Source organism: Hirundo rustica, chromosome 5 (genome assembly GCF_015227805.2).
Source record: "Hirundo rustica isolate bHirRus1 chromosome 5, bHirRus1.pri.v3, whole genome shotgun sequence".
Classification (NCBI taxonomy): domain Eukaryota; kingdom Metazoa; phylum Chordata; class Aves; order Passeriformes; family Hirundinidae; genus Hirundo; species Hirundo rustica.
Window position 1 is genome coordinate 46,384,915 of NC_053454.1, and position 25,772 is coordinate 46,410,686.

Consider the following 25,772-nt stretch of genomic DNA (forward strand, 5'->3'; position numbering starts at 1 on the left):
CCCCAGAAGGAAGTTGTACAAAACCAGTCAATTTAATTACCTGTCAGAGTGAAAGAAATTATTGCTCAGTGTCTGGCTTTTCATGCCCTAAAACTATAGGAGCTCCTGTATGGTAGCTAGTTGAATGCAAAAATGGCGTGTTTCAGGTGCTGGGGATTTTCTTCTCTTCAGTACTGAATTCTTCTGTGTAACATGTTTCATAATTCTGTGACAATCCTCTGAAAGTATAAAACTCTCAAAGGATGGTAAATAAATGGCTCTATCTGGTAATCATTTAAACTTGAATTATGTTAAAAAATTAATGAAAGCATCTACAGTTATATTAAGCACAAAACTGCAGAGCCAGCTATTATCAAACTTTTTATGACTGTACTTGCTCATTCATCACATTTATAAACCATTCTGTCTTTGTGCTCTGACACATGGAAACAGCTTCCAGGTTTATTGGCATTGGAGGCAAGCTAGTGCGGTGGAGATTGAAATGTAGAAGATATTTCAAAAGAAAAAAAAATCTTGCCATGAAATATGAAACCTAAAAATATAAAATGAGAAGTTACATGGAACGTTAGGGTTATAAATGAATGTAAGTTGATCTTTTACTCCACTAAATTCTTTCTGTCACTTCCTGCTCATATCACCTACCGACTTAAGTGTAAAGTCTTCTGAAATACAGGTAAATATATCACAAAACTACTATGGGAGCATTTTTCTTCTGTTTCTTTCTTCTGCTCATTAGCATTTTGTTTTTACTGAGTCGTAATAGAGAATTTTATTTGTAGATATGGCAGAAGGCCAAAGAATTTTCCTTTTCAATGCATTTTAATTAATTTGGAAATTGTAGACCAGATTATAAGATTATAACTCCTCAGAATCCGCAGGTCTTAGTTTGTGAGGTTTTTTGGTGTGGGTTTTTTTGGGGGGTTTTGGTGGTAGTGGTGGTGGTGGTAGTTTTGGTTTTGTTTTTTGTCTGAAACTGATGAAACTCAGAGAGGTTAGGTTACAGATACTTTTACTACTGTATTTATGAAGCAAATAACTATTTTCCAAAAGTAAATGGTATAATTTGGAACTAAGAGCAAGTGGGAATTTGCAACTATTCAATTATTTTATGTTGTCTTGCATTTAATAATATCAGAAAAAAAAAGTACTATACATTATGGAGATATGTATATCTTTGTCTATATCTGTATATATCTATATCATCTATAAAACTGTTGAGTTATTGAAAATTGGAGGTATTTCCAATGCAATATCTTTTTCCCCTGGAAATATGCAGACTTTTATAATTAAACGTTGGGGTCATATAGCTAAAAAGAAGAAATTTCAGTGAAGGGAAGAGAATTTAGCAACCTGAAGTTGAAAGTATTTGGTTGTGACACAATATTGGCTTTTTTCTGAAGGAAATTTATTTCAGTTTCAACATGTAATGAGAGCTTGAAAAAAATTAAATATTGTCAGGCGCAGCCATCCAAGTTGTTGAGTGATTATGTTCATTACTGAAATACAGAATTGTAATTGGAGGGAAGCAAAGAGTTCTTTTTGACTCTTCAGCTGTGCCAGAAATTGTCTATTCTGAATTTCCAGGAGAGTAGTAGTTTTCTCTTAATTTACTCTGATTTATCCTTCTTCAGTGTAGCTAACCTGGAAGACAGCAGTGTTATTTTTCCTAGGCACTCGCAAAGAAACCCTAGCAATGTTAGCCCAGAATGTGCTGGATCTCAAAACTCGTTTTTAGATTTATCCCAAATGTATGGCTGAGTTGTAAGTGGTGGTAGTATGCACACATGAGGCTGGAACTCAGGCTTAGTCAAACACATGATATAAAATATTGTTCTATAAACATTTAAATGTCAGGTACAAAACAGTCCTCCAGAAAATGAAGTGAAAATAAATTGTCCAAGAAGAGATAACGTAGGGAAATTAATACATTAAATGTTGTTAATGACTTGTAATGCAATAAGTTTTCTGAATATTCTGTAGAAAACAACTGATGTAAAGCATCTCACTAAATTAGCCTGCAGTTATCTAAAGAGTCCAACAGCCCTTGAAAATGTCTTACAAATAGAAGGCTTGAAAACTTTGTATCTTAAATTGCATATAATTTATTCCTGGATTTTTAATTCATGCTTTTTATTCACAGGTATGGACATGGTCACATAACTTTTAAATTTATATATGTCCAAATTCACTAGTTACAGAATTTGCTCAATGAAATGAATTATTTTTGAATGAGTAGCTTACATGTTGCAAATAATCTACATGCCTATTGTAAAAAAGGTGGTTTGCAGTTCATAAGATGTAAGTGGTCCTTGAATTGCACGGAGTTTTCACTCCTTCTTGATCTGATGATTGCAAAAGTACAGAAGAAACTGAATAGTCTATCTACATCCATTTGTCAGTTAAATTGCAACTTCTCAAAGTGACACTTTTATAGCACAGGCTTGTGGCCAAAGAGAGAAAAGAAAGTTCTTTGAAGGGTTTCGGAAAATGTGAAATCTGCAGGTTGCACCTACACCTGGACAGTGCTTTAGTCTTCAGAAAATGTAGTTAAGATCAAGAATAATAAGTACTTTGTGTTTTGCTAATGAACAAAAATATGGAAAAAAAGATAAATCTTTTGTGGCAAAGGGTAAAGAGAGATCAAAATAGGATGTGATGTAGGGTTTAAACTTTGAGTTTCAAAAATGGAAAATAAGTTATTCAGCATGCATCTCAACATTCTGTTATTTCTGAAGGTTGACTATAACATAAACAATATTGTTTTAGAAGAAACTTCTTTAAGAAATATTTTTTCATTCTGGTTAGATAAGTAAGTATACATATTTTTCCTTTAATGTTGACTGCTTTTTGGCCAGTTAAAGAAATATGATCTCCCTGCTGTTCTTGTTGAATAAAAACAGCTGCACAGATGTCTTTGATCCGCATGATGAAACAGGATTACCTGAAATGTGGTATCTCATTTAGATACCATTGATGCATTTGCTAAATATCATTTGCACCAACCCCACAGTGCAGTCAACAAGAAGAGTCACTTCCCTGCTTTCTTAGCTGTGTGGCATAAATATACCTATGAGGCTTTGAAACCAGATCTACAACAAAGTTGCTAGACACTTTTCATTGTTTTTATGTTAAATATTTGTGTGTCTTCCTTACAGTCAAAGTTCTAAAAAAACCAGTGAGCATATCCAGTTTTATAAAAAGTTATACAAAGTTTTTCCTGCAAGAAATGGACAGAAACTAGTGAACATTACTTTAACTTCCAACACAGCTTGTTATTACAGAAATTTATATTAATCAGAAGTCAGTAAGTTTGGATTGCGTGTAAGTCATACAGCAGGTACCTCTTTTTTACATGATGTATCTCTGGTCATATACAGAAAAGATTAGCATTAAACTTCTGCATTATAGGCATAAATAGGCATATTTCCCTTTATATCCAGGTATTTCATTACTGCATCACAGCATGCATATCTTCCAATGTTTATAACACTGCAGGATTAACAGGGAGACATGCAATTTATAGCAATAAAATTTCACTAAATTAGAATGTGTTTGCTTTATGAACTCATTCTTTTCTTTCATTTTTCATAGTACATAAATTATGATTAATGTTAAAAGAGTCTATTTATTTATTTATTTAAATTTTTTTTTGTGCTTTACTCACGCCAAGGCAACTACTTTCAAACTCCAAAAAAATCCCCCCAAACCAAGTATGAATCCAAATCTAGCTGTAAGCATTTCTTTAAAAATTAATTAATAAAAAATACCAATTTATATTTTATTTCATATTATAATGCTCACAGTAGTTTTTACTATGATGCTCCTTTAAAAATATAACAGGAAGCTGAGATAAAACAGAAGGATCTGAGGAAACAAGAGGGAGTTGCCTCAGTTGCAAATTTGTAGGAGTGAATTTCAGTACATGCAGCAACTTCAGAAAAATACATTTTGTACCAAAAAATTCTTATTGTGCCTGAGAATAGTTTAGCAGTAGCACAGTTGAAATCAGCAGCATGCATTATACCACTGCCGGAGAAATTAAAAATAAACAGTGGTAACTCTTGAGCAAAATAATTTAAAATTCACTTAATCCAAAAAATAAAAGAAATGTTCTCTAAAAGGTTTGGTATATGGAAAGTTGTACATTTAGAAATCATTGCTTTGCTCAGTGTGGTGTTCAGTTTTCGTACTTTCTAACATCAATTTCATGTTTTCTTGTGTTACTAACTCTATCATTCAGATAACTAAAAGCTTTCATCAAAAATATTTTCTTTAAAGCTTCTAAACTTAAAAGCTACAAAGTGAAGCCAATGGTTGCAAAGTCAAGGACAAGATACAATCTTGAAAAAAAATTTAAGAATTTCTAAGCTGATTCTGTTATATTAAGACAGAGCAATTACTTTTTAATCCAGTCTGGCAATGCTGTCTTGTTTTGTAATTAGCTATACACATCTAGGTAAGGCTGTGGAACATTGCAGTATCCAGAGAGAATGACATGAGCTACAGGCTGTAACTCTGAGCATCTTGTATGAAGCTATAAAAATCTCAAGTTAACTTTCAGATTATTTCCCCAGCTGAAACAGAGTAGAGTCCTTGTTCCACGGTAAGGTGAACTGAAAGAGGCTTGGAAAACCTACACAAGAATGTAGGGAAGAAATTTTCCTAATGACAGGAATAAGCTAAAAAATTATCTTTGGAGTTACTGCAGGTTGCAATCAGTGACAGAGGCCATTGTTCACTGCTCTCGGAAGCTTTGCAGCCCATGGCTCAGGTGATCTCACCTGTTACTTCTGTACCCCTCCACTTTGCATCCTTGCTCAAAACTTCTCTTCAGAGGAAGCAGAAATTACCTGTAGGAAATGTCAGGCTGAAATGTTGGTACCTGTCTTGAAAATACAATGGTTTTGGTATTCTCTTGCCATTTCTTTGGCACTTTAGGAGGACAGTTTTGTACCAAGTACCTAATTGTGTAGTTTACTCAACTGGATGTGAAGTCCTCACTGAAATTTGTGAGAGCTGGGAGAACACTGTGCAACATCTGAAGAATCAGTTAAATTGGTAAATTAATGTATGTTGCTGATAATGTAACACACTTTTTATTAAAAAATTGGCTTCTATGGTTTTCAGTATATAGAGATATTTTTTAATTGCTTAACTGAAGGTTCAGGCAAAGCAGCAGCATTAATATTCAGTTTGGTGGGGGGGTTTTTTTGGTTTTTTTTTTTGTTTTGTTTGGGTTTTTTTTTGTTTTTTTTTAGGATTACAGTAGATAAATATTTAAAGTATGTATGTTGGTATTAGTAACTCTCTTATTATTTACTTCTACAAATAATGAAATATCTATTGAAAAAAATTGGGCAATGTGTAGAGAATTATAAGCATCTGAATCATTTGATTCAGATGCTTATAATGTACTCTAAATCTTTTATGACAAAGCTGATTTCTTTTAAAAATCAGGTTAAGTTCTTTAGGTAGTAACATTTTATAGTCTGGAAGTACTGGACTGCTTAGTTTCAATGGAGAAAAACAAAATGGGAGTTACACAGTATTGTGATGGAAATGCTGACTCTGCCAGTACGGGAATGTCAGAGTATTTCATTTTGACTTTTCTTGCTGGATGTACTTAACACCACTAAGGATAAAATTACTTTTTAATTTACAACTTATCTCTCTGCACTTTCTGTAGTGGTCAGAATTCCCTATTATAATTTCTCCCTAAGGCTATATCTTAAAGTTTCACTTCAGCTGCCATTTTAAATTAACTTTAAGAGTGTGCAGAGAGGAAAACCTCTCTATTCCTCAGTGACTCTCAAAAAACATAAGTTCCAGCAGGATTATGCATTAGAGAGAACCTTGAACTGTTTTTCTTAAGACCCTTGTGCTTACTTAGTCAGTGTACTGTTCAACTCTGTTTATATTTTGTTCAGGGTCATTAAAATCCCAGACACACGGTGCTCCTGTGTATTTCCATGCATGGAGGATTGTGAGAGCATAAAGAAGACGAGTGAATAGAAATATTGTGTGGCTTGCTACTTGATGTCAGTGTGCGTGAACTGCTGCTCACCTGGCATCTGAGTGTCCTTTTCTGTTTGCTGTTCTGGTTTTGCTGCAATGTAGCCAGTGGAAAGACAAAGAGGGTTTGGAGCATGAAAAATGAGTACTTAATCATTGTTCCCCTGCTACCAAAATGTCTCTTCCTTGTCTGTTGACTTTCTAGTCTAGTGATTGTTTCACTGTCTACATTAAATATTTAATTACTATAATTTTAATATACAGGAGATACAATATAGTTGTAAATTAAGCATAGTTGAAGAAAAAAGCAAGGCAAAGAGTTGAAATGCACATAAGAAGAGAAATTGTAGAACGAGAATGTGGAAGAAAGTAAGAAAGAGCAGAAAAATTCAGTGTCATTTGAAATTTGGTAAGATACACAATGACTAATAAAATTTATTTCAGTTATATAAAATATATGTTCTCTTCTTTTTTGGTCAGCCAAAACAGTAGTTTCTGTTCTTTTTCAAGGAGGCTGTTCTCTACAAATTTACATGAATGGTAGCACGGCCTTGCAGGAATGCACCCTGGTGCAAGCTGGAAGTCTTATTCTGTGGGCTGATATGTACACATATCTGCAAACCCTTTTGTTGGTGTCTCTGCCTGTTTAGTTTCTATTTAAAAACTTAATACAATACGGAGAACCTGCAACACAAGGATAGAGAAATGAGTTGATATTTTTACACTTAGTATCCAGAAGTTGTGAAAGAGATGTCTTTTTAAAACAATGGTCTCTATATAGAGAATTTTCTTTTACTCAAAGCGTCTGCCATGCTTTTGCTCCTCTGTGTTATTTTCACTCTCCTTCGGGTTGGGTTTGGTTTGGGGTGTGTTAACTCCCCAGAAGTATTGTTGCCTTCTCGTGGTTAGAAAGTAATCCTTTTATCCCCAAGAGGATCAGTAGGCTGAAACACCCTGGACATGAGTTAATGCTGCCCTAGTTAGCATAAAACTGGAATTTTCTTGCAAGACTTGCTTTGTGGCTATTTTTCTGTGTCTAGCCATGAGTCCTAGTTTCTTTGGCTCAGTTTCCCTTTGATAGTGATTTGTTACTTGCTTTAGTGATCCCTCTGCAGAAAGAGGGAATGCTTCAAAGATTTATCTTCCAACCTTTTTCAGTCCTTAGGAGCAGAAAATTCTCTTCCATGATTATTCCGATTGTAATGCAGTAAGGCTGACTGCACAAATATATATATATATATATAAAAAGATGAAAAAGTAGAATTCAGTCTGTGTTTAGGAAAAAAATGCTTCACTTGTTTTTATTTGACGACCCTTTTTTGAATTCACAAACTCTCTTGAACTGAACTGGCAACTGGCAAGTTATTGCTGAATAAGTATTTAAATTGCACATTTCCTTTTTCACCTAATTTTGATGTAAGCACCAAAAGAAATTCATGACAAGTAAGCCTTCTCTTTTATCCACATGTACACAGAAAAAAATACAATTAGAAAAGGAAAGAGAGCACGACTAAGCCTCTTCCAGTGTTCGTCATTTCAATACCTGTGCTCTTGCCAATTGTGAAGGTGAGTTCTTCTTTCCACAATAAACACTGGAGTCCCACACCAGGTGTGTTTCCCATGCATCAAACATTGCCCTAATGATAGCTGAGGTAATTTGGTATTGAATTGCTTACTTATGTGCTTTCCTCTGGGGCAGACAGAGTCTGATGTAGCAGGTTAGGACTTGTTTTCAGTATGACACTGATATGATACAAGCCTTAATCCCAGCTAGTGCTGAGGAATAGCTCCCACTACTTGAGATTGACCATGTGTATGCACAAGTCAGGAGACAATGTAGAACTTGTCCTCCTAAGAAAACAATTCACTTATTGGACGTTATCTGACAAAAATATATAAATGGATTTTTTTTATTATTTATTTTTGGTTCTTACGATAATTTCTCAAACATTTTGTGAACATGAAATTTATGAGAAAATAGAAAGCCATACAGCTTGCATGAAACTAAAATGGGATCTGTCTGAGAAAATAATTAGGCTTGAAGGAGAGGTTTTCCTTTGCAGGATGTTTCTGGAAAGGAAAGAAAAATAGAACCAACGGTTATGTAGGGCCTCATATTACAGGCTCTTGTCTGTGATTGTCTAGAAATTGAATTAACCTCTCTCTTGTGCATATTGTTTAAAATGTAGCTTAGGAAAGGCTACACAGAGGTTAGGACTCTGAAGGTCTAATAATCAGAAATAGTAGCAGAGGTCCTCACACTGGTAGAAGAGACAACTTGTGACAAAAGGAAAGGAGGGGAAGAGGGGGAAGAGAAATGTTAATTTTGGCAGTAGAGCTGACAGAATAGATCTGTCTCCAAGGCAAATAGTTGTAAAAGTAGGCCAAAGGGGTCTGCTGAGTAAACAAATGGAAGTTTGTTCATTCTTTCCAAAAATTATGTTTTCTGTGTGCACTATCTAGGCAAGAAAGACAGAAAAGGAACTTGTTAGTATTTTAATTACTGAAGACAGTTGCATATAGCTTTAATGCTACTACCAACTGAGTGTTTTGCCTTCAGGAATAAAACATCTATTGTTCATAAACACAGAGAACTTGCCCACAATTATGTTATTAAGAGAAATTGTGTTATGTGTAAACCTGGTAGGTTTCTTAACTATGCATTCTGAAATAAACATGACATTTCAAGTTTTACAGTGTAAAACTTTCAGAAAGATGTTTTAAAACATTTTTTATTTATGTTAATTGCATGAAGTTTGTAATTAAAAAGAACAATAAAAGTGAGGCAGTTCAGTTTTAAAGACTATTCACTGATTGTTATTTTATAGTATCTGTCATCTTGTAGTGTTGCATGCTTGTCCTAAATATGTAGGGAGAGTTCTGTAAATCCTTGGGCTTGTTTTGGTTTTTGGGGGTAATTGGAAGTCATCTGATAGAGGGGAAAAAAAAAATTAATTCTGAAGCATTACTGGGATGTAACTGCAAAAATTCCCTCATCAACATATACAAATTAAAGGAAAATTACCATTTTTTATGGCAAATTTTAGGTGTTTAAAATTATTTTTAAAACACGGTCATCTTTTACTTTGTATTGACTATCCATAAATTTCTGAGGTTATATTTGTTAATTAAAAAAAAAAAAATTACATACTAGAGTCGGAAACTAAATGTTTGGGAAGATCCCTTTTGAGGCTTACTGCCAAGAATTGCTCATTTTGTCTTTATTCTGGTTAGAACAAGATTTTAATTTTGGGGTTAAGAGGAAGAAGAGGGAAAGGAGGGAAGGGAGAGGACATGGAAAAACACAGATTAGGGTTATGGAGTGCAAAGAAAGGGAAGAAAGAGTGATAAAAATCAGAGTGGGTTTGCAGGACTGGAATGGGAATAACAGCCCTGGCAAGGCTTGGCAAAATTTTTTTGCAGGATATAAGGACAATTTGAGAACAGAAAGATGGTTGCTCATGAGTGATTTTCTTTCAGTGACTCTCCAGTCTGCCTCCCTTTCCTGCAAAAATGCACAGCAGACCCTATAAACCAATTACTCATTTCTCATACTTGCCGAACTGCCAGAGAGAGAGAAATCAGGGCATAGTCTAGGATAATAGGACAGCCTTATATGAGGGCATCAAACAGAAAAAAGGTGGGAAAGAGTACTTTCATGGCAGCAGTATGGGCTGAGAACATAGACTAGCTTACATTGGCAAATGCTTGATTAACCTGATGTAAACAAAGTTATGCTGTGCTTTTACCTACTTATAAATCATCCCAGATTAGTGTCTGTGTTGTCTGTACGTAAATCCAGCATTTTTGTTGGGGCATATCTTTTTAGTAGTGGAAGATATATTACTTACATAGGTAAAATTCCAGGAAACCGGTTTATGTTCTTGATCTAAAGCAAGAGCAAACCCATTTAAAGCTTGCCAATATGGAACCTGTGCCATGGGATTATGTTAGATGGACAGGGCAAGTTGGACAAAAATCCCAGAATCACAGAATGGGTCAGGTTGGAAAGGATGACAGTGGGTCGTCTGGCCCAGCCTCCCTGCTGAAGCAGAGCACATGGCACAGGATTGAGTCCAGATTGTTCTTGAGTATCTCCCGTGTGGGAGACTCCACATCCTCTCTATGCAATCTCTTCTGGTGCTCAGTCACCCACACAGTAAAGAAGTTCTTCCTAATATTCTGGTGGAACTTTCTGTGAATGAGTTGGGTCTTGTCCTATTGCTTGACAGCACTGAGCAGAACCTGGATACATCATTTTGATACCTTCCCCTCAGATACCTATATATATTCATGAGATCCTGTCTCAGTTGTCTCTTCTCAAGGCTGAACAGACTCAGCTCCTATTCTTATATGAGAGATGCTCCAGTCCGTTAATTATCTCTGTTGCCCTCTCAAAACGAGCTCCAGAAGCTCCCTGTCTCTCTTGTCCTGAGGAGCCCAGAACTGAACTGTGCACTCCAGATATGGCCTCACCAGGGCTGAGCAGAGGTGCAGGATCACCTCCTTTGCCCTGCTGGAATGCTCTTCCTGATGCACCCCAGGACACCATTGGCCTCTTGGCCACAAGGACACACCCTGGCTCATGGACAGCTTGGTGTCCACCAGGACCTCCATATCCTTCTCCACAAGCTGCATTCCAGCAGCTCAGCCTCCAGCCTGAACTGGTACATGAGGTTATTCCTCCCCAGGTGCAGGACCTTGCAGGTGCCATCCCTCCCAGCTTTGTGTCATCAGTGATCTTGCTGAGGAGGTACCTTCTCATCCAGCCAAGCTATTGATGGATAAGACTGGGCCAAATATCAACCCTTGAGTGATGCCACTAGTTACAGGCCTAGAGCTAGACCCTGTGCCACTGATTACAAATTCAGATATTTCACATGCAGAATCAGTGAGGTTTAGGTAGATGGGAGTGATGAAGTATATTGAAATGGATTAGACTGTGGTCAAAACAAGCCGATACACAAGTTATGCGGGGAAATCTCACTTAACCAAAACCAGGACAGGATATAGTTTTAAAATGTGTGTTGTGTACAATTTTCTTAGTATTTAGAAATGTCTCCCTACCTTTTAAACAAAGTTTATTCTAGCAAGTTATTTCTTTGTGAAATACTTTCTTTGTTAAACACTTCAAAACACCATGTGCTTATTTCAGTAGCAATTTGGATTTTTTGCAGCAGAGTGAAATGTCTTCTTGTGTGCGATGAGCCTGAACCAATCCTTTATATTTTTTTCTCTTTGTCTTTCTAAATGTGTGTGGGCTGCAGATGGTTCTGTGAAGGAAAAGAACTCCAGAATTCCCCTGACATTCAGATCCATTCTGAAAGTGGAGGACTTCATTCACTAATTATAGTAGAAGCCTTTGAAGACGACACTGGACGCTATACTTGTCTGGCATCAAATTCTTTTGGTTCAGATAGCACATCAGCTGAAATATTCATTGAAGGTAAGATTTCTTTCATTATGCTCCTTATTCTCAGAACTTTTTAATGCCCCATTGGGATATACCAACAAAACCCCCAAGGCTTTTCTGAATCTTACAGACTCTAATAAGCATTTTCTTTACAGAAGTATCATGATTTCAGAAATACTCAGGTGTAGTACAAAAACATATTGCTGTGTGAAGTTTTAAGGACAGAAGCAACAGTAAAAGATGAAACAGCTAGGCAGAGAGATGCTGTGAATAAAACTATTAATTCTTTGACATCTGTCAGTCTTGCTGCATGGAAGACTTGTCTTGAAGTTTTATAACATTACTTTGAAAGAGAGAAACTTGTATGAGTCATTAGGCTCCTCCCCAGTAATTTTTAAGCAAAGCAGATTGACACACAAGCATTGCTTTGTACATTACTAGACTTGATGACACCGATGCATCATACTTTCTTTTGTGCAGCAGGCCCAGCCATGCAGGACCTGGTTGTTCTGTGTTTTTAAAAAGTCCTTTCATGCAGACCGATTTTGATGACTGAACATTTGCTTCTCTCTTTTCATCTATTCTGTGCTACTTATTGCTTTGATTTTTTTTTTTTTTTTTTTTTTTTTTTTTTTTTTTTTTTTTTTTTAAATAGCATAACCTTTGTAAATCAATACGGTTCTTGGGTATTTCAGTCCCAGTGTTGTTTCATTAGAATCCATCTATGCTGTACTATGCATATTGATTATGAAGTGCTTATGGTTTGTATTAAACATACAGCTATCCATATATATGCACAAATTCCTTTAGGAGTAATCTGGACTGCATAAATGTCTAGAATGAATGTGTGAAGTATTTGTTGTTAGGAAAAATTAGGACAAAGGGAATAAATGCTTCCATATTTTTTTCTTAAAGTAAGCTCTGGGTACTGCCAAACACATACATTATATCAAGACTTCCGCTAGCAAGAAATAACAGTACATAAATGTTATGTGTAGGTTAACATAAATAGTCTGAAATGTGGACATCATGGGCAGCAAGTTTAGTCTGAAAATGTCTTGGTACACTAAGTTGCTTTTTCTTAAGTTTGAAGATTTGTGTATAAGCCATATGTTTGTTTAAGCTTCAAATTTAAAATTTAAGTAGATAAAACGATACATTTCCCATAGAGCAATAGCACTCAGCTTTTTTTTTTTTTTTTTTTCCCCTGTCTCAGCCATATTTGTTTCAATAGGAGGGGAGACAGCTAGGAGCCTGGAGAAAGCAGTGTGCAATTAAATTGGCATGGTTATGATTTCTGTAACTGTTTAAAGTACATAGTTACAATCTATAACAGATTTTAAAAGTGCCATAATTTTTTACAGAGAGTTCTCAATTCTTGAAGTGAAATGCAAAAGTAGCATATTTTGGGGGGGGGGGGGGGGGGGGGGGGGGCCGTTTGGAAGCTAAACATTAAATAAAATCAATAAAAAGATGTGAAATTGTTGAAAAAACTTTCTTTTCCAGGTGCAAGTTCTACAGATTCAGAGAGTGAAAGTTTAATTTTCAAATTAAAATCTGGAGCTATGCCACAGTAAGTATGTAAAGCAGTACCAATATTGTGTAAATGTTCTTAATAAGGGATACTGCAAAATCTTTGGTCGTTTTACAATCTGAATAAGCATTCGGGGTACACTACTGTATGCCTTACCTTTTCTATTTCTCTCATGTGATATAAATATGTAGTATTACAACTGTAAATTGTATTAATTTGCTTGTTCTGTCAGAGAAGGCTGGCCTTACCCTGACAATGTATATATTGATACCAACTTTTAATATTCACAAGTTAACCAACTTTTCGTTTGTGGTCACCCAGTCCAGTGCCTCCAAAGAAATTGTAGAGGACTTCAATAAAAGAAACAAAATACCTTTTAGTTTCTTCTATAATCAGTACTTTTTATTGTGTGAGGAAGCGTAAATTAGCCAGAGGTTGTGTTCTACTCAAGCTTTATCCATCCATCTTCATCTTCCTCATTCATGTTGATCTTTTCAGTTGATAATGACATATTTAAATATGTAGAAAGTACAAGGTGGATTACGTATCAAAAACTAACACATTCTCATTTCAGATCCTATAAAACACTTCCTGGGTTTTTATTTTTCAGGGCCCAAAAGAAAACCACTTCTGTTTCCTTGACAATAGGATCTTCTACACCAAAATCAGGAGTGACCACAGCTGTAATTCAACCTATCTCTGTGCCCAGTCAGCAGGTATTTTTAGACACCAATTTTTAAATTAGTAAAAATGTTTCAAATTTTCTTCCAAGATTTGCAACTCCTGAAAAAACATAATTTTGAGGAATTATATTGTTAAACTATAAACTTACATTATTGTATTAAGAATTATTATTTTTAAAAATTAAGTATTTATCCACTGAATGGGACATAAAAGAAAATATACATTTATATATTTCTTATATATATTATGAATATATGTATTCTTATACAGTGTGTAAATCAGCACAGCATTTGAGCAGCAGACAGATCTGGTGATTTTGAAAATCACAGAGTTTATCAATTAAAAGTTACTTATTCTAGTCCCGAAAGAATGTACTACAAATGAATCCCTGCAATATTTTTTAGCAGAATTTTAAAATTTTGTTATTAAATTTAATATTGCTGTCTTTTTTTTGGGGCATTTCAGAGAAAAATAAATTTCACTATCTGGATGTTAAATATAGAAAATCATTATTCATTCATTTGCACTAAGTCTTTAATGCCGCTGTGGCTGACTTAGAGTTTGCATGTAAATCATAAAATACAAACAAAATTAAAATCTCTGTCAGCCTGTACATAGTAAAATCTTTTCCCTTTCTTAGGCTAACCTTGATAAGCTTTTATGTGCCTGGATTTATTTATCACTGCACCAGTGAAAAGATGCAGAAGCAGGAGAAGCAAAAATGCTTCAGTGCAAAGGATCTACTTGACTATTAACAGGAGTCAAATTCTCAAGATATTTTAAAGCAAAGACAATTGGATACAAAATTCTCATTGGAAGTACAGAAGCCTTCAAAGCTTGCAGTTTGATTGCAGAAATATAACAGATGTGAAACAGTGATGTCTCTAAAGAAGTATGGTAGAAAGAGAACACCATAATAAGACTGCACATGTGAGAGTTTGCATTTTTGCATAGATGCAGGGACCATATAATTGAAACTAGTATTCTTTCCACTTTATAGCATATATTGTTGCATTGCTTTGCAGGTTCAAAGCCCTACTTCATACCTGCACCATCTGGAGGGACCCAAGCCTATCTATTCTGCACCTATTTTTACAAAGGTATGTCTTATCCATTGTGATTTTTATATCATACTCCTATAGTCCAAAAGAAAATATCACAGTTATGTATCCTAATGCAGGAAGATTTGATCACATTCAAACTTTTCAGTATTGATGACTTCCTAAGAAAATTTTCCACTGAAACAGTGTTCTTATTCATTCTACTAGTGGATTTAAATGAATATTCTGTATAAGTTTGTCTTATGCCTGTGATTGTTCTCCAGTGATAAATTGTAAAATATAGCAAGGTAGGCACAAGAGTCTTGACAAAGCCTGCTTCGCAATAATTTATCTACTGATAAAAACAAGTACCATAGACTTTTAAACTGTGATTTGGAAAAAAAATTGTAAGGTAAAAATCATAGAAACCACTTTGGTTGGAAAAGACCTTTAAGATCATCAAGCCCAACCACTAACCCAGCACAACCAAGAACAATTAACCATGTTGGTGCCATATTTAAAGGCTTTAAAATACCTCCACAGATGGAGACTCAACCACTTCACTGGGCAGGCAGTTCTTGGCAACCCTTTCTTGGAAAACAATTTTCCCAGTATCTAGTCTAAACCTCCCCTGTCACACCCTGAAGCCATTTCCTCTTGTCCAATTGCGTGTTGCTTGTGAGAAGACCCCAACCCCCACTTCATTACAAATTCCTTTCAGGTAGTTGTAGAGGGCAATAACATCTCCACAAGCCTCTGTTGGCACCAACAACCCCAGCTCTCTCAGCTGCTCCTCAGAGTTTGTGCTCTAAACCCTTTACTAGGTTTGTTGCTCTTCTTTGGACATATTCCCATGCCTCAATGTTTTTCCTGAGGAGGCCAAAACTGAGCATGAGATTCAAGGTGCAGCCTCACCGGTGCTGAGTATAAGAGCCAGTCCTTTCTCTAGTCCTGCTGATCATACTTTTTGGAAGAGAATTTTCTATTCAGAGAATTTTATTCAGTATTTCTTAGGTAATTACTTAAGTCAATATTTATCTTCATGTTCATCCCAAATCAAACTTAAGAACTGGGAATCAGGTAGCAGCAAAAAAAAGAATGGCATGCTGCCCTGATCTATAAAATACAATTTCAATTGAAAACATTATTTCATTGTGCCTCAAACAATGATTTCCATAGTAGGAATTATTTAATCACTATTTGTTGAAGCCAAAATGAAATATTTCTTGTTATTACTTCAGGAAAAAAATTGATTAAAAATTAATATGGAACAGTAACTAGTTTTGCCTAGAGATAAGAGTAAGAGTAATCAAGAGTAAGCCCTGCTCTCTACAGCTGTCGAGCTTGGCTCCATCATATTCCTGTCTCATGTTAAGAAAGGTCTGATTCTGTCCCTCATAATTCCACACCCATACTGCACGTGCCACAGGAGGGTGAATAGTGAATAGCAAGAGATTAGAGAATGTGCCTACTGCAGGGCTGGGAGGCAGGCAATTTCCAAGTAAGAGTGGGAAACAAGAGAAGTCATCCCCCATCCAGAAACTAATAAAACAACGAAAACTGCTGTTTCTTCCTAATGCTCATATCTCTTGTCCCTGAAATTCATTATTAACTTGCTTAAAACAGCTGGGACATATTAAACAAAAAAAAACAAACAAAAACCAACCAACCAAACAAACAAACAAAATTTACAGAAGAAACAAACCAGATATGAACAACAAAATAGGTACTACATCTAGATTCCTGACAGAAATTTCTCTCCATACAAAGTTCAGGGAACAGCTCAAAGATTTTTAGGTTTCCATGTAATAAAATTCTTATGCATTTGATTAACTAGAGATCTATGAATAGAAACTAGAAATTACTGAACTTAGCTCTAACTTCAAGTGCTTTGCTGCATTAAGGTCTAATACTTTGTCAATAAATTGCGAAGGAAATGATACAGCTACTGCAGAGTTAAAAAATACTCTGATTTATAATCTTAAAGTAGAGAACAAAGGTAAAAATAGTGGCTATCACCTGTCAGTTCTGTTACTTAAATATTGTGTTTCCCTCTCACATCAGCTCTTCATTAAAGATCTAGACTTTTCTGAATTTTTTCACATGTGTACAAGGATTTATTATAGCCAGAGTACTGTCTCAGAAGCTATCCAAACACTAGTTAATAATCATATTGGTATCATCTACTTTTGCTTGGTTTGTTATATACGGCTCAGATGCAAAGCACCTCCACCTTCTAGAGCTGGACCCAAAAGCAGCTCAGCTACTGTCTCAGGATTAAGTCAATCAATGTGTAGGTAGTTCCAGAATTTTCATTTCAGTTTGTGGAAGAAGAATAAAAATGGAAAGCTCAAACTGCAGCTATCTGCATGTATTAATTTGAGGAATTAAATACTTCTTCACTTTTCCTATCTTTGGTCTTCTTAAGAATATATTTGTAAATAAGTCATTTTTAAATTAATTTATTTAATTCAATCAGAATGAAAGAAAATACCTATTGCAAAAATGTTATCACACAATAAAATAAAGTTGAATTACAAAGGGGAGAAATGGCTATTTTTAAGAATGTAAAATGCTGCTGTGAATTTTCTGACGTTTATATTTCAGGAGCTTCAAAATGCCACAGCATCTGAAGGACAAGTCGTGGTATTGGAATGCAGAGTCAGAGGACCCCCTCCCATTCATGTTAAGTGGTTTCGACAGGGCATTGAAATTCAAGATTCTCCAGACTTCAGAATTCTCCAAAAAAGTAAGGCAATGTCATGGTTTAACTTCAGCCAGCAGTTGAGGAGCACACAGATCCTCATTCACTCTCCCCCAGTGTGCGGGCGAAGTGAATTGGAAAAGTAAGAGTGAGAAAACTCATGGGTTGAGATACAGTTTAATAGGGAAAGCAAAAGTCTCAGAAGAAAGGCAAAACAAGAAATCTTTTCACCCCTTCCCATTGGCAGGCAGGTGTTTAGCCGTTCTGAGGAAAGGAAGGTTCCATAACCTGTAAGTTGCAAGGGAAGACAAATGCCCTAATTCTGAATGTTACCCCTTCCTCCTTCTTCACCCAAATATATATGCTGAGCATGGTGTTGTATGGTACGGAATATCACTTTGATCAGTGCAGTTCGTTTGCCCTGGCTGTGTTCCCTCCCAATTCTTTGTGCATCCCCAGCCTCCACAGCTGTATCAGCAAGACACAAGTAGCAGAAAAGGCCTTTATAAAAAAAAAAGTCTCTGTATCACCAACACTGTTTTAAGGACAGATCTTAAACACAGCCCAGTACCAGCTACTGCGAAGAAAATTAACTCTATCCCACTTAAAACCAGGACATTTTCCACCCAGTTATTCCATACTATTTAGGTCATGCTCAGGTCCCACACTAGCCAAGAGATTCTCATGAACCACCACTTCTCATCCTTTGGTCTAATACACAGATATCATTCCCTTAGTCTGTGCATCATCTCTGTAAAATTTCACAAAACCTGTTTTGAGTTCAGTTATTCCATGTCTTTGGTCTCCATCTGTTATGGAGACACTCAGGACAGGAGAGGTGGTGTGTTGCATGGACTTACTGAGCACCAAAGTTAGCCCAGGCCAGGTCATCACTGCCCTTGCACTGCTTCTTGTGAGGGCTTCTCCTCAATTGTTTCATGTTGTTCCTGGTATAGTAATTCCTATAATACACAACTCAAATCACAGGTTACAACAATTTAAAGGTACTGGCGTTACAATCTTCACATCTGGTCTCATTGGACCCTAGCATTGAATTTAACATTGCAATTAACTCCTCTCCTTGTTTCTAGTCTGACTAGCAACAAGAGGTCCTGGACACTACTCCAAGTGAAAGCCAACTTGGCCTGCACTCTGCTGCCAAAGGGATTGAGAAAAACACATTAGTGGTGCCAGTTGTGGCATCCCACTTGCCTGCTTTTGACTCCAGTTCATATTGAAGTTCTAGCACATCTGGCACAGCTGCACTCAGCCAAAACCAGCACAGGCAATAATCTGAAGTGGCTGCTTTTAATACAGGATGGAAAAAGATCATGAATTTAGTCTGTCAGGATTCAGTTTTGGACAGAGTCCTTTCCTCTTCCCATTTCAGTGCTAATGGCTAGAAGTAATAACTGCTGCTACTGAAGAGCAATTTAAGTCTTGTTGATTTTGTAATGTCTGCACAGGTTCTCTACTTATTTACATTATTACACTATCATATATCATCACTACACTGATATTTATTAATATAATCTCTAATATATTCTTTCTTGTTTGTTTTTCCTTCTTATGATGTGATATGCAGAGCCACGATCTGCAACTGAACCTGGTAAGAATCATATGAAAAAATAATCTCTTGATTCACTAGCTCTTTGAGTTTGTACTGAAGCCATAAATAGAAAAGTATTTCTGCTGAACATTGGTAAATTGAAACCCCCTTAAAGACAATGCTGCTTTATCACACCTCCCATACTGTACTCTGTCCTTTACATCAATTCCTTTATTAGTTAAACAGTAAATTCCATTTAGAACAGCAAGGAGAGTAAATGGCTTACATGCTACTGAGGGAAAAGGGACAAGTCCCACAAAATTCCATTACCCAAATGGTGCTCATAAGAATTACGTAACACCCAACCACTAAGTGCTAGTTTTACCAATCCAGCTTGGCAGATGTGATGTGTCTAAAACACAAGTAAAATCTGATCCTATTAAAAAAAAAAAAAAAAAAAAAGAGCACTGACTGAATTTTTCTAGCCTATTCACAAGACAAAAGTCCTAGATTTCAACAAGTAAAAACTATTCTTCCAGCTGCAGGTTTTCTCTGCCTGCTTCATTTTCCCATTATACATCATTACATATTGGGGGAGATTCTTGAATAGTAAGTGGATGCTAAAAGACTGAAAATGTTCTTTACTGTTTCTGAGTAAAACATGTAGAAGGGAGACAGCAATAGTCTTACTTTGCTTTAAGAGGGTGGCCAGTTGTGCTTGAATATTCTTGAATTTGGAGAGAGTTTTAATTATGACACTGAAAAAAACAGGAAAGTTTTCTATCTAGAATCTGAATATTTCCAAAGAGTGTCTCTGAAGGATGTTAGCAGTGGGAGGATGTTCTAAACTCTGAGGAGCTGAACTGACAGGCAGGACAGACCTAGCAGCTGAGATATTTTTGTAAAGCAGCACAGTGACTATGAAAAATGCAGCTTTCCTTTAATTTTCATGGAAATTAGAGGAAGGAAAGAGGGAAAAATCTTTTCTTTGTCAGCTATTCACTAATTTTCTTTCTGCTTCACAAAATTGTTATGTACCCATTTTGCCTCATGTCCATTATACATATAGATTGCACACACACAAGTGTGCATGCTCTGTCCTAACAATTAATACTGTTAATCATGGTGTGCAACATCATCAGCTCTGGTATTAACTGGTGCCCTGAATATGTGTGACTGAATGATCTGATTTGTGGAGGCTTGAAATGTGAGCCATGTGAAGGAAAGGGGAGTATTGGGAAACCAAATTAAACTCTAATGAGGAATTAAAACATGTCCAAGTGCTAGCAATGGGCTATTAGAATTTTATAATCATAACACAAACTTTAAGGTTTAAATATTGTAAGTTAGGGTACAATACACTTTCAAGAGAGTTTCAGTATCATATCAAGGCTTTGGATATGAAAATAAATAAAGGACAATAGGTTTGTGTTGAAATATGTTTAATTCTTTAACTTTCTTAGAACATTCTCCTGTAACATGTATTACAGAATAAGTCTCCCAGTTTAGCTGTTTTCTTGGTATCTTGAAAAAAGAATCTGGTCAATACGTTGACTTTTTTTCCCCTTCTCAGAGGAACATTCCTTCTGTCAAAGTAGCAAAACCTTTTCTAGATTTAATCTACCAACATTATCAGAATCATACCTAGTATATCTGGCTCGTTCTTACTTGGAACTTCTTTTCTAGAGAATCACTTGAGCTGTGTTCAATTAGTCCTTCAACATGATAGATAGTATCTGAAAGGAGTGAAATTTTACACAGAAGTTTCTAAGAAGTATAAATTTACTAGCCGATCTTAGAGGTTTTAATAACCAATTTAAGACTCTTCTGTCAAAATTTGTGGTCATGAATATTTGCTTCATTTTGATAATTTTTTTTTTACCCTTTCACCCTCTTCAGTAAACCTAATGCATGTAATGCTAGATTAACTAAATATTTTAGAGTAGGAATGCATCATCATCTAGTAGAAAGGAGAAGCACTTTTTTGCTAGAAAGAAAAGGTTTCCTTTGTGTAAATAGTTGAGTACAATGGAAATCGTATATTATGCTTCTTGCAAGAAGATTTTATTTCATGAACAACTAATTTTCATATTGTAAGTTGAAGGTTTGTATAGCCTCTCTGACAGTTACTGCTGTGGAAGAATGGTGATATTAGTTCACAAAACTATCAATTTGTTTTTATAACTGCTGCCTGAAATAGGAAATAGAAGGCGAGATTCTGAGTCCAAAGAGATCATCCCTTTGCCAGCCCTCTCACATACCTATGGAAAGTGCTGAATATTCTTCCCATTCCTGGGTAGCTTGCAGACCCTGAGAGGAGATACCTGAAGTCTTCTAAAGGGTACTAGGGAATGGATTCTTACATGAAAGGTGCATTTCTTGAGTCTTCTCAAGTACCGAAAAGTTATTTAATGTCAAGATACCTCATACCACTCTCGAGAGTTGGCAAGGCAACAATAGGAAGGCATTTCTGTTTTGGTATCTGTATTGTTGCAGTTTTATAGACGTAACAGTAGTGAATGCCTGACTGCAGTCTGGCTGGTTTGTTGTTGGATTACTTATTTTTTTTCATGCTTGTAATTAGGTTGCAATATATATTTATGAGCACCTTCCTGTGCTTTCAGTCTGTGGAAGAATTTCAGTGTGATATTTTGTTGTGCCTGGATTCATTGAGTAAGCACTACACTACCCTTAAGATTCATGCGCTTACCTTTTCCTACTAAGCCCTATTAAACAATGTAGTATCTTAAATAGTGCAGTGTCCTACACACTACAAAAATTAATGACAGTACACTTACTGGTTTATTTGTGTAGGGATTGACACTGTGCATGAAAAGGGAATGTAAATAAAATTTGGTACAAAATGTAAATATTTCCTTTTGGTATAAATAATGAGGAATGTTTTGTATATTAGTAGTACCATTGGTAATAAGTAACACTGGGGTTTAGGATGTAATGAAGTATCTTAAAATTTGTAGAACAGGAAGCTGGTTATGGGTATCAGAAATGTAATAGATGCAGCACTGGTTTGTGATGTAATTCATACTCTTGGAAGCCAGACTAAACAATGCCTTCAGAGAAAATTTTTCATGAAGCCAGCACATAACTGCTAGTCAATGCAGATGGTTAATATATATGCATGATTGATACAGAAACATGCACATGCTAGATAATTATTCAGAATTTTGAAAGATGGACATGTTTTCTAAAAATTTTTCCAAGTGTAGAACATCCATGGAATTTTACGGAAATTGTAACAAGCTGTAGTGTGACTTTAATTGCTGATTGTCGACCAAAGTCCAACCATCAATAAACTCTTAATAGAATTCAGTAACAAAGGTTGTCCTTTGATAGGTCAGTACTAATGATTTAAAGGAAAAATATTCCATGAAGTCACACAGGTAAGAAATTAAGAAGCAAAGGGGGTTTCTTGGCTACCTTTTTTTTGTTATACTCTATCTACGCTAATGTGTTTTGCACTCCTTTTTCTGTCTAGACAGAAATCAGTTTGCATTGCAAATCCCTCCAGACTGCTTTGTGAATTAATAGCTAGTCAGATTACTTAAAGCCAACATCACGGTTTGTCAAATTACCTGTTCTGTACTTCTTTCTTGGACATTTTGACTTTATACTGATTGAATCCTTCAAACACAGGCTGCCTGAGAATGAAAAATCCCATAGAATCACTTGCCAGCTGTTGATATTTTGACCATTACTCAGCTGTCTGGAGACAGCCACAAACTGTATTGAATTACATTAGAACGATTGTCTAACAGCATGTAAGAAGAAAACTGTATGAAGTAATTTTGCTTAAATTGCCAGGGAATTGCCACACATACATGGGGTTTTTTTCCTAAGCACAATACTGTGTATGTTCACCAAACACATCTCAAAAGATAGTCATCACTTCTCTTGGATTGTGCTTTCTTGTTTCCTGTTTAACTGCTCTGTTCCAGAGCCTTCACTCTAGTAAGTAACTCCTTTAGAAATTCTCCTCTATTTCTGCATAATATTTGAAACTGAAAATATATGGCAAATGTTACAGAAATCCTCACAGCTTCCCTGTACCAAGAAAATCACCTTTCCGGTAGCTGATGAAATTCAAAACATAGAAGCTTTAGTAGATTAGCAGGCATGCCAGATGCTTGCACTTTTTAGTGAAAAAGAGAATTACAATTAAGGATCAGTCATCTTTCACTTTTGAGAAGCAAACAAGGGCTTGGAGAGAGCAATCTTCTCTGAGATGTATCTCAAGAAGGCAGATTAAGAGAAAAAAAATGAAAATTGGTTAAAATTCCCATTCATTTAAGGTGGTCTGATCAACTTACATATTATTGTTTATCAATCAAATTTTCAATTGTACTCTGAGAGCCCAAGATCCCTATAGAATTCTGTTACTGTCAGTGAACTCATCTGAAGTCTGACTACTACATCTATTCTTGCTTGTTGATGCTTCCAAATTCAAAGTAAACATCTGATCTGTTTTGTACTATGTGATTTAAAAAAATACTCTCATTTCTCTCTGATTTTAAACATTTAAAGCTTTTTGGAATGCAGTAATATTCACAGCTATGTTGCTGAATGCATTCATTCTAGCTTTGATGTATATACCTAACTTAATTTCAAACTATGTGGCTTAGGCATCTGCAGTATCACAACTACCTTAGGGTAAGCCTTAGCATAAACTTTTCCTTGACAGTGATAACTGGATTAATTTCTCCTCAAACCTGAACAGGGTAATTTTTTTCTTGCCATAGTGTTCCCATTTATTGTACCAAATCTGGCTAGATAGCAGACGTCTTGCTTATTGACGGCATATTGTGTGACCTAGGCTCTCCACCCTAAAACTTCATTTTTTTCCTTGTTCACAATCACATTTGGTGTTGTTCAGTTTTCGTATCATACTGTTTGAAATATCTTCAAGCGTAGTCAGTTTTGTGCATCTTCTAAAAACTTTACTCTTCATTCCCTGAGTGACACAAAGCCTACTGAATAAGCCAGAACTGCTCTCTGGCTGGGTAAGGTGTATGTGACAGTGTTCATCAGAAACAGGCAAATTGAATACATTTTTTTGCTATGTTATTGCAAGCTAAGTCATCTACAGCTCTGCTGTACTACCCTTTATTATGCTACTCTGCATATTCTTTTCTATTTTCACACTTTTCTGTTCTCTTTATATAAAAGATGCACAGATACCTAGATGAGAAATAACCCAGTGGGCCTATTGCTTTGAGTTAAACTGGAGTTAAGCACTTGTGGAACGTGAGGGAGAATTGGGCACAAGTTGGCGGAGTTCTGTTTTGTTGGGTCTTTGTCAGAAAACCACAACTGTGACTCCCCACTGTCTCTGTGTATCAGAAAACTTACAGCTTTGAACCTACAGCTACTAATAAAGGACTGTACTTTTTTCCCCAACTGTGTGCATTACAGTGGAGAAAGCTAATGGTCACATTCAGAGATGAAGCTGCAGATATAAGAACTACTCTACCTTTAATGTAATACAGAGAAACATTATGAAGTAGACACATTGCCAGTAATAAAATTTGTTAAAATGCCACAGTTTTCTCTCTTACCCAAGTTTATCCTTCCTAATGGACTCATGAATCATAAAGGGAAAAAATTGCTCTGTAAAATGTAATCTTTCTTTCTAAATAACTGACAAAACAGTGAAGTACTTGCATGCCTAAGCATTTTACATGTTTCAGTGAACAAAATGCTTTTGTATTTATTTAGTCAAGTGTTAAATATGTTTTAAAGCCCTGAGAACAGCATTTCAGAGCTGCTTTCTGGAACACATTTCTGTGATGAAGTTACTAGTCAGCTGATGATCGCCGGGAAGTAGAACAGACCTTATTTCCCTCAAATCTTCCTATTCTGTTTAGCACAGTACCAGAAAGTAAAAGAATTATGTGAGTCAGGATGTAAAGGTAGAAATATACTCAGAACACTGAGTATGTCCAGAGTGTATTACGGAAATCTTGAAAGAACCTTTCTTTTGCCAAATTAGTATTTCATTTCTATGTGTTCCACAGTAGAAAGCCTTTTAGCAAGGACCTGGAGGTGAGTGATTCTTGGCTTGGAGGAGAAAAATCCATAAAGAAGAGGGCAATGTGTTGTTCACACTATGCTTTTCGCCCATGTTGCCTTTTGATTTGTTCTTAGGATTTTCATGTTTTCAGTTTAGCCAGTTTTCTTATGATTGATCACATATGTATTGCAGTTTGTTCATCTGGTTGAAAAGACTAAATTTTAATCTCTGATTATTTTCATCATTAATTTACTTTGAAATTCTTTTACAAAGATTACCGCAATCAACCACATATCATTTTAAAACATACCTCCTCAGTAAAAAAAAGACATTGTTATAGAATCCATTAGAATCCTTTTGTCACTGAAGAGTGAAGATCTCCTCATGTGATCATTTTACACACTTAAAAAGCTGGAAGAATGTTATGCATTAGTTAGATCTGCTGTTTGAACAATAGGACTTCTGCTGGTTGCTATGTTTTATTAGTGCCTTTGCCCTCATTTAGAGAGCAGTTCTCAGCCTGGTGGAGCGGTCTTCTTTTGCAGTCCTAAAATATCCAGTTTTCAGCATTCTGCTGTTAAATGAACAGGAAACTAGAATGCTGCCTGTATAAGATTACATCCCCAGGGTCAGTTCAGTCCAGGAATACGCACGTGTGGTTAACAATACAGCTTCAACTGCTTATGACACACCAAGGTTCTAAAAAAAGCTGATCTCAGTAGTTCAAAAACTAGCTTGTGTTACCCATTACTTTCCTGATAAGACCTTTCATAAGTCATTAATCTTCAGCTGTGTTAGATAAGATCCA

The 25,772-nt window shown here is 35.8% G+C and overlaps 1 protein-coding gene across 4 annotated transcripts in view; it reads left to right on the forward strand.

The window, feature by feature from the left end:
• PALLD (palladin, cytoskeletal associated protein) overlaps window positions 1–25,772 on the forward strand; it is a 183,180-nt gene that overhangs the window by 47,165 nt on the left and 110,243 nt on the right. For all 4 annotated transcript variants that reach the window (XM_058420519.1, XM_058420520.1, XM_058420522.1 and 1 more), the window contains exons 2-7: window positions 11,280–11,458; window positions 12,932–12,998; window positions 13,570–13,675; window positions 14,669–14,743; window positions 17,291–17,432; window positions 18,973–18,996. In XM_058420519.1, the coding sequence (XP_058276502.1) occupies window positions 11,280–11,458; window positions 12,932–12,998; window positions 13,570–13,675; window positions 14,669–14,743; window positions 17,291–17,432; window positions 18,973–18,996 (593 nt within the window). The remainder of the gene's footprint in view (window positions 1–11,279; window positions 11,459–12,931; window positions 12,999–13,569; window positions 13,676–14,668; window positions 14,744–17,290; window positions 17,433–18,972; window positions 18,997–25,772) is intronic.